At 45.4% G+C, this 12,732-nt stretch overlaps 1 protein-coding gene across 1 annotated transcript; it reads left to right on the top strand.

Annotated features, from left to right (window-relative positions):
* Positions 1 to 9,377: 9,377 nt before the first annotated feature.
* LOC128068590 (GTP-binding nuclear protein Ran) lies at positions 9,378 to 10,419 on the top strand. Its single transcript, XM_052661703.1, has one exon. It carries the CDS (start codon positions 9,416 to 9,418, stop codon positions 10,064 to 10,066), a length of 651 nt encoding a protein of 216 aa, XP_052517663.1. The 5' UTR covers positions 9,378 to 9,415; the 3' UTR covers positions 10,067 to 10,419.
* The last annotated feature ends 2,313 nt before the right edge of the window (positions 10,420 to 12,732 follow it).

The following is a 12,732-nucleotide window of genomic DNA, read 5'->3' on the forward strand; positions in this document are numbered from 1 at the left end:
CAAATAGAGATTAGGCTGGTGGACTAAACGGGTGTGGAACACAGCGGCAGGAACACACCTGCAAATGACAGATGAGGGAATTCTCTGGCAGTCTGGTGATTAAGACTCCGCCCTACCATGGCAGGGAGCACAGGTTCAATCCCTGGTGAGGCAACTAAGATTCCCGTTATGCCGTGTGGCCAGAAAAACAAGGACAGAGGTAAAACACAGTAGATGAACACAGGGAGGTGCCCATGATGGGGGAAAGGAGTGAGCTAGAGAGCAGACAGGAACATCCAGCCTACAGGGGGCCTTGAATGCTGTGCCAAAGTGCTTGAACTCTGCAGGTGCTGAGCATCCAGGGAAGGTATTTAAGGGCTCTGTGTTTGCAGAGAAACCCCTCTGGCCATCAGTCATGTGCAGAACTTATTGAGAAGACGAGCTGTAAGCCAGCAGGCAGCCTGGAGACTCGGATTCATGAGACACCAGGACCGGGGCGTCGCTGCTTCACCTCCCACTCAGGCAGTGAGGACCTGGAGCTGCTGTCTTTACCATTTGCCGATCGCTGAGGTGTAGGTGCTTGGAGCAGCAGTTGTAGTATTCCAGTCCAGGAAGCAAGAACTTTTTGCTGTATGCTGACAATGGCCACCGGCTGTTGGAAAACTCCCTAGATCCATCTGATCCAATGACTAGACAGAGGAAACAGGTCTAGAATGCCGTGGGAAGGAGGTGGGGGGAGAGGTGGCAGGCTGAGGTTTACCAGGGATGGATGCTAAATGATGATCACGGTGACCATTCCGGGTCTAACCAGCTGCCCTTTGGGGAACAGTCTCTGAAGGGAGGAAGAGCGTGGGTTACAAGCCTCATTTCCCTCGAAACAGCTATGACATTGCAGTTCAGTTACCCATTAAAACGTGGCAATCTGTCATCTGAGGCTGTGGAAGATGCAGCTAGTAGCTTTCTGGCAACCTCAAAGAAAACCCAAGGTGGGGAAATGTCAGGCAGGGACGTGATGATGTTTTCTTTGGCTTTGCTTTGTTTTGTTTCCCCCAGGAAGCTGTTGCCAGTGGAAAGCTTTGCTCTGCGTGAGCCGTGATCGCTCCATCAAGGCAGGAGTGAGGGTACTTCTTGCTTGGGGCAACCCATCTGCGAAAAGTTGCCAGGGCGACGGGAAGGGATCACAGGATTTGACCAGCGGTGTTCTTAATAACACTTCCCAGGTGGCACTAGTGGTAAAGAGGTAAGACACGGGTTCGATCCCTGGGTTGAAAATATTCCCTGGAGGAGGTCATGGCAACCAGCTTGCCTGGAGGGATTCTATGGACAGAGGAGTCTGGCGGGCTACAGTCAAAAGGGTCGCAAACAGTGGGACATGACTCAAGTGACTTAGCACACACACCTGCCTGTCCTTGATATGGGTAGGGTGGAGGGAGGCAGTACCATGAAATAAGTCATCCAAGGACCATGCAACAGTACACGTTTGTTTTAACATCCGCCTGTTTGTCCAGCATATGCTTACTGGTACCAGGCCCTGGAATAAACACTTTACTACATTGCTTTGCTGGGCTGCTGTTGAGACTGGGAGCTTTAAACAACAGAAACATTGTTGTCCCACAGTTGTGGAGGCTGAAGTCCAAGATCGAGGGTTGGTTCCTTCTGAGGCCTCTCTCCATGGCTTGCAGACAGCCGTCTTCCCCTGTGTCTTCACACTGCCTTCCCTCTGTTGTGTCCATGTCCTGGTGTCCTCTTCTTCTTAAGAGGACATAGTCATATTGGGTTAGTGCACGCATGCAGGCATGCGTGCGTGCTAAGTCGCTTCAGTCGTGTCTGACTCTTTGCGACCCTATAGACTGTAGCCTGCCAGGCTCCTCTGTCCAAAGGATTCTCCAAGCAAGAATACTGGAATGGGTTGCCATGCCCTTCTCCAGGGGATTGTCCCAGCCCGGAGATTGAACCCACGTCTCTTTCATCTCCTGCATTGGCAGGTGGGTTCTTTTACCTCTAACACCACCTGGGAAGCCCAGGGCCGATCCTAATGACTTCATTGTAACTTGACCACATCTGTAAAGAGCCCATCTCCAAATAAGGTCACATGCTGGGTCCTCGGGGCCAGAACTTCAGTGTATGAATTTGGAGGGACACAGTGTAGTCTATAACACCCCCTTATTTAATCCTTTTAACAACAGCAAGAGGAAATTAAAGAGTTTAAAAATGAGTAAACTGGGGCTCAGAGGGGCTGTGATATTGGCCTTAGATCATGCCAGCCTCTTTGCTTTATTTTTCTGTATCTGCACACTGCACATATGATGTGTTTATCATATGTTACATACACACACTACACAGATGACTTGTTTGTCATATGTTGCACACATGCACACACACCAGAATTTAAGCCCCATGAGGGCAAATTTTATCCATTTCATTCACTGTCTCTAACATCTTGCGCAGTGACTGGCTTATAGAAGGAGCTCAATAAATATGTATTGGATGTTGGTATTGCACTTAAAACTCTCAACACCTCCCCTCAGCCTATCCTGCCCTATACCACTCAGCCCCACCACCGCCTCCGCCTCATCCTCTGGTACTGCCCCACCTCTCACTCTGCTCCACAGTCCCAGGCCCCTCAGTTCAGTTCAGTTCGGTCACTCATTTGTGTGTCTGACTCTTTGCGACCCCATGGACTGCAGCACGCCAGGCTTCCCTGTCCATCACCAACTCCCAGGCTCCTCACTGCTCCTCAAACACATAAAGAGCATCCTGACCTCAGGACCTTTGCACCTGCTGCCTCAACATTCTCATCCCCTGCTATCCTCCCTTAATTCAGGTCTCCAGTTGAAAGTCATGTTGTCAGAGCAGCCTTCCCGGACCACTACATCTAAATAGTTCCCCCACTCCACCCCTAATTCCTCCCCTTTCCTGTTCCATCCAGATACTTATCTCTCCCTAACTGTATGGATTTTTTTTTCTTTTGCCTGTGGGATCTTAATTCCCTAACAAGGGATTGAACATGTATCCTCTGCATTGGAAGTCAGATTCTTAACCACTGGACCACCAAGGAAATCCCCAGATCTATGGGCTATATTCATAGGTGCATTTATCATGTTTCCTCTTCCACTTTTCACCAGAGATAATAAAGTACCAAGCTTGCAGTATTTCTCATAGTAAAGTACAAGATGCTACAACTCCAAAATACCCTGGACAGGGCCTCTCCCCTTGTTACCTTGCTTCCATCAGTGATGTTAGGGGGCAGAGCATCTGAGCCCTCCTGGGGACCATTTGGCCCACCCCTTCAACAGATTGTTAACATGGTCATGTAGAAAGTGGACCAGCGCCCTCTTGCTGCTTCTGCAAGACTGCCCAAAGGCCTCCAGCAGCTACAGCTCAGCTCCAGCCACACTGGACTATGCAGCCAAGATTGCCAGATCGTTGGGGCTGGTTTTCTTAAGTTTCAAGTCTGGATTTTTATGTGGAGTCTTCTCATTTTTAATGCTGAACATACACCCTGCAGGGCCTGCAGGACAGAAATCAGCTGAAAAGGAGAGCTGCTGTCTGCTCTGAAAGTGGCATGAACTCTTCTGTTCACTTCAAGCCTCACGCAGAATGTTTCACTCATTTGCCTTACCCATTCAGCCTCTGACAGTATTTGTCTTTTCAGCTCTTGATTTAAGAGTCTTCGTCAGGACTTCCCTGGTGGTGAGTACTTAATAATCTGCCTACCAGTGCAGCGGACACTGGTTCCATCCCTAGTCCAAGAAGATCCCACACACCACAGAGCAACTAAGCCCATGTGCCACAACTACTGAAGTCTGTGTGCTCTAGAGCCTGTGCTCTGAAACAAGAGAGGCCACTGTACTGAGAAGGCTGTGCACCTCAACTGCAACAAAGAGGAGTCCCTGCTCACCACAACTAGAGTTCCTCTAGCAGCAACAAAGGCCCAGCACAGCCAAAAATAAGTAAATAAAAAAATTTTTAAGAGTTAGTCAGTGCTAAGATAAACATGAGCTAGCCATATAAAGTAGCTGCCACCAAAATATTAAAAATGAAAAAAAAATTTTAAGACTTAATGTTATCTTGGGTTGCATCAATAGAGGTCTATTGCTCAGGGAAAGGGAGGTGACAGTCCAGGCCTGGTTTTCACACCTGAAGTCAAGGCCACCGTTTCAAAGAGATAAAGACTATTGGAACTTGTTTATAGGAAGACTGATGAATGTTTTTCTAAGATTTTTTTAAGATTTACTTCTTTTATTTTTTGGCTGTGCTGGGTCTTCATTGCTGTATGTGAGCTTTCTCCAGTCACGGTGAGGCAGGGCTACTCTTCATTGGGGTACATAGGCCCCTCACTGCAGTGGCTTCTCTTGGGAGAACAGGCTCTAAAGCTCTTAGTTACTCAGCATCATGTGGAATCTTCCTGCACCAGAGATCAAATCATTGCATTGCAAGGAGGATTCTTAACCACTAGATCACCAACGAAGCCCTGTCTTTATTCTTTCAGGTTAAAAAAAAATCAAAGGTGTAAGCACTATCTTCAGATATCTGAATAGCACTCATGTGGAAGAAAGATAAGAGTTATTTTGTGAGGCTACTGGGGGAGCTCTGGAGAAGGAAATGGCAACCCACTCCAGTACTCTTGCCTGGAAAATCCCATGGACAGAAGAGCCTGGTAGGCGACAGTCCATGAGGATGCAAAGAGTCGGACACGACTGAGCAACTTCACTTCACTCATTTCAAACTTTATCACTGGAGGAGGAAATGGCAACCACCCCCCACCACCAGTGTTCTTGCCTGGAGAATCCCATGGACAGAGGAGCCTGGCGGGTCATGGTCCACAGGATCACAGAGAGTCAGACACGACTGAAGTGACTGAACACTGCGGGGGCTCAGTTAGACCCAGGAGGTGGGAGGTACAGAGGAATAATTTTCACATCAGCAATTTAAAAATTGAATTTTCTCCTTGCCAGAGCTGAACTGAAACAGAATGAGAAGTCATGACTTCCTTGTCACTGGCAGTATTCAGACCAAGTCTGGACACCATCTAATGCACATATTGTAAACGTGATTCTGGTATCAAACATAAGGTTGAGAGGAAAGGGAGGGAGGGAGAAGACAGGAACGAACAGAGACTGGAGAGGAATGGATGGATTTACCGAGTGCCTTCCATGTGCCTGGCATTCTGTCTACAGCTTAAAGATCTTCCCTCCTTCTTCTAGTATTTAAACTCGGGATCAAACCTTTTCCCACTTGGTTGCACATAACACATAACAATCTCAGGTTAGAGAGTCCCCCTCATAGCCCATAAAATTACAAATGCAGATTATACACAAATTCCAAAGAGGCTGCAGTTAGGTTTCTTTCAGAAAGAGGAACGGGAAGCAGAGTGGAAAACAGGTCCAGAAAGTCACCTCGGCCTCGCCCCCTCTCCCCACTTCCTCCCAGGACCACGAGGAAATGATTGCTCACTGGCAAGCAGGGCAGGCAGAGACACAGCCAGAATACTCCATTACGGCAGCGCGTGCTCCTCCCCTCACTCCGATCCGGAGCTCCATTAACGGGGAAGAAATTGTCTTGTTTCGTAAGACAAGCTTGACAGCTGTTCATTGTCTGTCGATGAGAAGAGGTAATGAGAATTACTCGGCAATTGAGTGTTAACTAAGACAGTTACAGCATAACAAGAGGTCCCCAAGATTCATGGGGAGACAATTGTATCTTGCCCATCCTATTGTGCATCTCACTCTATCCCCAGGGGAGAGTTCAGCCTCAGATCCTGAATTATAACAAGGAGAAGGACCACTGCAATCCATCTCCTTGCAACTGTTTTACTGCCCTATGGATCACTGCCAATAGAATCCTTGAGACATGAATATCAGACATCACTCCCTGCTTCCATCTCCCCCAAAACACTTAAGATTAAGCCCAAATGCATCCACCTGGCCATGAAGACATTCGTAATGTGTCTCCTGCCAACCTCACCATCTTCATCTCCAGCCCTTGTCCAGTAGGCCACCACTGGCTTAAGGGGCATCTGTCTTAGTTTGAATTCCCACAAAGTAGACCCCAAGACAAGGATCTGGGCATAAATAGTTGATCTGGGAAGTGATCCCAGGAAGAGAAGGGAAGAGAGAGAGGGAGAAGGGGAAAGAGCCAGCATAGGACATGTCAATGAGCAGGTTACAGCACTGGTCCCTGGTGGTCCAGTGACTAAGACTCCACGCTCCCAAAGCAGGGGGCCCAGGTTCAACCCCTGGTCAAGGAACTAGAGCCCACATGCTGAAACTAAGAGTTCCCTTGCTGCAGCGAAGATTAAAGATCTCCTATGCCACAGCTAACACCTGGCACAGTCAAGCAAATAAATAAATATTTTTTAAAACGAGCAGGTTGCCCTCTGGGCCACAGAGAGTGATGAGGCCTTAGAGTCATCCCATCGGAGGACAAGGAAGCTGGGGTGTTTATCCATGGTATTCATACCTTGAGCTTCCCTGGTGGCTCAGACAGTAAAGAATCCACCTGCAATGCAAGAGACCCAGGTTCGATCCCTGGGTCAGGAAGATCCCCGGGAGAAGGGAATGGTGACCCACTCCAGTATTCTTGCCTGGAGAATCCCATGGACAGAGGAGCCTGGTGGGCTACAGTCCATGGAGTCGCAAAGAGTTGGATATGACTTAGCAACTGAGCAGCAGCAGCTACTCCATTTAACAAAGTAATCTGCAAAGACTCTATTTGCAATAAGGTCTCACTCTGAGGTTCCATACGGTTATGAATTGAGGGGAGTACTATTCAACCCAGAACCTCCGCCAACTCCCTTCATTGCTCATCCAGACAACGACATGCAGTACACCAGCCCAATGGTGCAGTTCCGTCCACCTCACCCACTTCAAGTGTCTGGACTGACCTCCTTCACCTCAGTGCATCCAGCTTCCTCTCGCCTCAGCCCCTCACTCATGCTGTTCCTTCTGCCTGCAACACTCTTCCTCCCAGTGTCTCCCTAGTTAATTTCCATCATGTTTCAGATCTATAGGAAATTCCTTTTAGATACAAGTAACAGAAACCCAATTCATATTAACTTAGCCACCAACGAATGTGGGAAACACAGCAATTGCTGTAAAAGAGCAGGCTTCAGGCAAGGCTGGATCTGTGGTTTCAACGTATGCCACCACTGCTCAGGCTTTCCCCATCTCTTAGACAGCCTTTCTCCATGTGAATGCAGGATGGTTGTCAGAAGCCCCGGACTCACATGGTTGTGGGTGGAACTGTAACCGAAAATGGGGTTCAACTGCTCACCATTTAGAGGCCAATAAGGAGGCCAGGTGGGTGGAAAATAAAGTTTGCTTTATTTGGGATGCTGGCAACTTTGGGGGAGGGTGGACGACAGTTCAAAGGCTGACTTCCCAGGGGAAGTCAGCTTTTATAGGCAGAGGGAGGGGCTACATGTAGAAACAGCACAGTCAGCTCTGACCATCATCTTGAAATTGGTCATGGGTGGTCTGACCAGCACCATCTTGATTGTTTTAAGTATAGTTAATCTTCAGTTCCAGGGTCGGTTTGTCTACATTTCTTGAGGCCAGTTCTCAGAATCGTGGCAGCTTACGTCATGACTACAGTCTGCTCATCAGGTAGTTAGCTTCTTCCACTTGGTGAGGTTTCAGCATCTATAAGACAGCCCAAGGGATATGGCTCAGAATATTACCTATAGCCCTTGAAGAGGAGCTAAAGGTCCTTGATTATACTTATTGACTAAACTAATATAATTTGGTCTTGTGTTGTTTTCTGTTGTTTCTGCACGCTCTCACTTCTTTGATTAAACGTATGCTTGGGCTAAAGTTTTTCCACAGACAAAAGGCAGGTGGAGGACGTGGGGGACAAGGACCAGAGGGCCCCACTCTGTTTCAGAACCAAGCTGGGAAGACAGCATCCTCCCCGTTGGCTCTGGATGAAGAGCCCAGGACAGATTCTGGTTTCTCTCTGACCACGTGCCTGCCCCTACAGGAGTAGAGTATTCTGATCGACCAGGCCCAGGTCTCATGCCCACACCTCAGCCTGGGGAACAACCACATCCAGTCCACATGGAATGAATGGGTTTTCCCAAAAGCAGCTCTGTTATCAAAGAAAGGGTAAAGGCCAAGCAATAATAGCAGGTATCAACCAAAAAGTCTCCAATTGTATGTTATTTCCCCTAACCCTCTCTTCTTACCCCCAAATCAGCCCTATGTCAGCCTCCCCTTGAAATTAAAAGACACTTGTTTCATGGAAGGAAAGCTACAACAAACCTAGACAGCGTACAAAAAAGCAAAGACATCACTTTGCCAAAAAAGGTCCATATAGTCAAAGCTATGGTTTTTCCAGTAGTCACGTGAGAGCTGGACCATAAAGATGGCTGAGCACCAAAGAATTGATGCTCTCAAACTGTGGTGCTGGAGAATACTTTTGTGGTTCCCTTGGACTGCAAGGAGATCAAACCAGTCATTCCTAAGGGAAATCAACTCTGAATATTCATTGGAAGGACTGAGGCTGAAGCTCTAATACTTTGGCCACCTGATTCGAAGAACTAATTCATCAGAAAAGACCCTGATGCTGGAAAAGACTGATGAGGGCAAGAAGGGAAGGGGGCAACAGAGGATGAGATGGTTGGCTGGCATCACCAACTCAATGGACATGAATTTGAGCAAACTCCAGGAGATGGTGAAGGACAGGGAAGCCTGGTGCGCTGCAGTCCGTGGGGTCACGAAGAGTCAGAAGCGACTGAGTGACTGAACAATGACAAGACTGTCCCCACTGAGGACTGACCCCCAGCACCTGTCTGCCTCTTCTTGTTTCTTAGTCTGGCTGAGTATAAACATCAGAGTCTCAGCAGCTGAAAGAGCCAGGTTCAAATCGCAATTCTACCTAACACTTCAGCGGTTGCAGGCAAGATTCTTAAAGGCTAGGAGATGCCACTTCTGCATTGCTTTTAAGAAACTTTTTTCTACCTTCACCTTTTGTGATGATACTGTATTTTATAACTCCCTATAAAGCCTTCTATAAGCCTTCCTAAAACGTGGCGGGGTATAAATAAAATGTATCTGCGAAATAGAGATAATATTTACCATGCAAGGCTGCTGGGAGGATTGGAGATAATGTAGGCAGTGCACCTGGCAGCCAGGAGCTGCTATTGTCATTATCACCATTATCTGGGGGGAGGCTGAGTCTCAGCACATGCCTCCTCAGACATCAAGCAGGAAGCCAATTTCCTTGAAAATAAAGGTTACAGATGTGAAAGACTTATCCAAAAATTAAAAAATCGTCTCTAAGAAGGACAAAATCCAAGGGTATCATCAGGTCACAGGAAAGGCCCCATGCTGGTCTAGTTTGACCCCCAGGATGGTCAGAAAGGTGGGCTTTAAAAAAAAAAAAAAAAAAAGCTCAGTCAGACGGGCGCGGAGACGCTTCTGGAAGTAACATCGCGATGGCTGCCCAAGGAGAACCCCAAGTTCAGTTCAAACTTGTTCTGGTTGGTGATGGTGGTACTGGAAAAACTACATTCGTGAAGCGTCATCTGACTGGTGAATTTGAGAAGAAGTATGTAGCTACCTTGGGTGTTGAGGTCCATCCTCTTGTGTTCCATACCAACAGAGGACCTATTAAGTTCAATGTATGGGATACAGCTGGTCAGGAGAAATTTGGTGGACTGAGAGATGGTTATTATATACAAGCTCAGTGTGCCATTATAATGTTTGACGTAACATCAAGAGTTACTTACAAGAATGTGCCTAACTGGCATAGAGATCTGGTACGAGTGTGTGAGAACATCCCAATTGTGTTGTGTGGCAACAAAGTGGATATTAAGGACAGAAAGGTTAAGGCAAAGTCAATTGTCTTCCACCGAAAGAAGAATCTTCAGTACTATGACATTTCTGCCAAAAGTAACTACAACTTTGAAAAGCCCTTCCTCTGGCTTGCTAGAAAACTGATTGGAGACCCTAACTTGGAGTTTGTCGCCATGCCTGCTCTTGCCCCGCCAGAGGTGGTCATGGACCCAGCCTTGGCAGCACAGTACGAGCACGATTTAGAGGTTGCTCAGACAACTGCTCTCCCGGATGAAGATGATGACCTGTGAGAAAGTGAAGCTGGGGCCCAGCGTCAGAAGTCTAGTTTTATAGGCAACTGTCCTGTGATGTCAGTGGTGCAGCGTGTTTGCCACTTTATTATATAGCTAAGCAGAACATGTGCTTAATCTTTGGATGCTGAAGGAGATGGATGGGCTTTGGAGTGAATGTGGCAGTTAAAAAAAAATACCTTCATTTTTTGGACCTGCATATTTAGGTGTTTTGGAACACAGTTGTTTCCTCCTTGAGTTTCAAATATAAGACTGCTATAGTCACATGACAATATTGAGAGGTGGAATCTTGTTTGTTACTGTCATTCCCATTCCTTTTCGTTTAGAATCAGAATAAAGTTGTATTTCAAATATCTAAAAAAAAAAAAAAAAAAAAAAAAAAAAAATAAAAAATAAAAAAAAAAAAAAAAAAAAAAACCAGAGCTCAAAATATGTGAAGCAAAACTGATAGAACTGCAAGTAAAAATAGACAATTTAAACTATAGCCAGAGATTCTCTCAAAAATTAATACAACAGGTAGAAGGAAATTAATAAGCATATAGAAGACTTGGCCTAATTCACATTTATGGGAAAACTGGGTAGCTATTCACCCTCAAAAGAACTTAGATGAACACATCACACTATATACAAAAATTCACTCAAAATGGATTACAGACTAAATGTAAAATCTAAAACTATAAAAATTTTAGAAGAAAGTTAGTGGAATCTAGCTTTATCCTTAAAAAATAAAATAAAATCTTTGTAACTTTGGGTTGGGCAAACATTTCTTAGATGTAACACCAAAAGCATGATCCATAAAAGAAAAACAATTTGATGACTAGTATGTACTTTGTCAAATTTTTTAATCTTGACTCTTCAAAAGACATTATTGAAGAAACAGATTCACAGACACAGAGAACATGGTTGCCAAGAGGGTGGGGGAGGGAAGGATTGGGAGTTTGGGATCAACAGACGCAAACTATTATAAATAGAATGGATAAGCAACAGGGTCTTGTAGAGCACAGTAACTATATTCAATATCCTGTGATAAACCAGAATGGAAAAGAATACAGAAAAGAATATGTGTGTGTGTGTAACTGAATACCTATGTGTGTGTAACTGAATCACTTTGCTGTACAGCAGAAATTAACATATTATAAATCAAACTACATTTCCATTTTTTTAAAAAATTAGAAAAAGAGACCCTGTTAAGAACATGAAAAGACCAGCCACAGTAGAAAATATATTTGATCATGGACTTCTGTCCAGGTTATACAAAGAACGCTCAAAGCTCAAAACTAAGAAAAATAAACAACCCACTTTGAAAAATAAGCCAAACATTTGAACTGACATTTTAATAAAGGACATATATAGTTGCACACACCCCCTCACCATACACAAACACGAACTCAGAGTGCCTTAAAGACGTAAACCTAAGAAACGACGCCATAAAACTCCTAGAAGAGACCGCAGGCAAGACATTCTCTGACATAACTTGTTTTCTTAGGTGAGTCTCCCAAAGCATAAAACAAAACAAAGAAAACAAACGGGACCTAATCAAGCGTACAAGACAAGCTCTTGTGCAGCAAAAGGAACCTGAAGCAGAACCAAAAGACAACCTACAGAACGGGAGAGAATATTTGCAAACGACGAGACCAGTGAGGGCTTAATTTCCAAAATATATAAACAGCTCATACAACTCAGTGACAAAAAATGAACAACCCAATCAAAAAATGGGCTGCTGCTGCTGCTAAGTCGCTTCAGTCGTGTCCGACTCTGTGTGACCCCATAGACGGCAGCCTACCAGGCTCCTCCGTCCATGGGATTTTCCAGGCAAGAGTACTGGAGTGGGATGCCATCCCCTTCTCCGAAAAAAATGGGCAGAAGACCTAAATAAAACATTTATCCAAAGAAGAAATACAAATGGCCACCAGGCACATGAAAAGATGCTCAACATCGTTAATAATTAGAGAAATGCCAATCAAAACTGGGGTACCAACTCACACCAGTGAGGACGGCCATCAGTAAAAACTCTACCAACACAACAAAAGCTGGAAAAGACGTGGAGAAAAGGGAGCCCTCCTACATTGCTGGTGGGAATGTAAGTTGGTTCAGCCTCAATAGAAAACAGTATGGAAATTCCTCAGAAAAATAAAAATAGAATTACCACTGTTGTTGTTCAGTTGCTCAGTTGTGTCCAACTCTTTGTGACCTCATGGACTGCAGCACGCCAGGCTTCCCTGTCCTTCACCATCTCCTGGAGTTTGTTCAAACTCATGTCCATTGTATGATCCAGCCATCTCACACCTGTGCATATATCCAGACAAAACTCTAATTCAAACACATACATTCACTGCAATGTTCAGAGCAGCACTATTTACAATAGCCAAGACAAGGAAACAATCTAAATGTCCTTTGACAGATGAATGAATAAAGAAAATGTGGTACATACATATAAGGGAATTCCACTCAGCCATTAAAAAAAATGAATGAAATAATGGCATTTGCAGCAACATGGACACAACTAGAGATGATCCTACCAAGTGAAGCGAGTCAGAAAGAGAAAGGAAAATACCAGATGCCATCACTTATATGTGGAACCTTAAGTACGGCACAAATGAACCTATCCACGAACAGAAACAGGCTCAAGGACATAGAGATCAGGCTTGTGTTTGCCAAAGGGGATG

Source organism: Budorcas taxicolor, chromosome 2, assembly GCF_023091745.1.
Source record: "Budorcas taxicolor isolate Tak-1 chromosome 2, Takin1.1, whole genome shotgun sequence".
Taxonomy (NCBI): Eukaryota; Metazoa; Chordata; class Mammalia; order Artiodactyla; family Bovidae; genus Budorcas; species Budorcas taxicolor.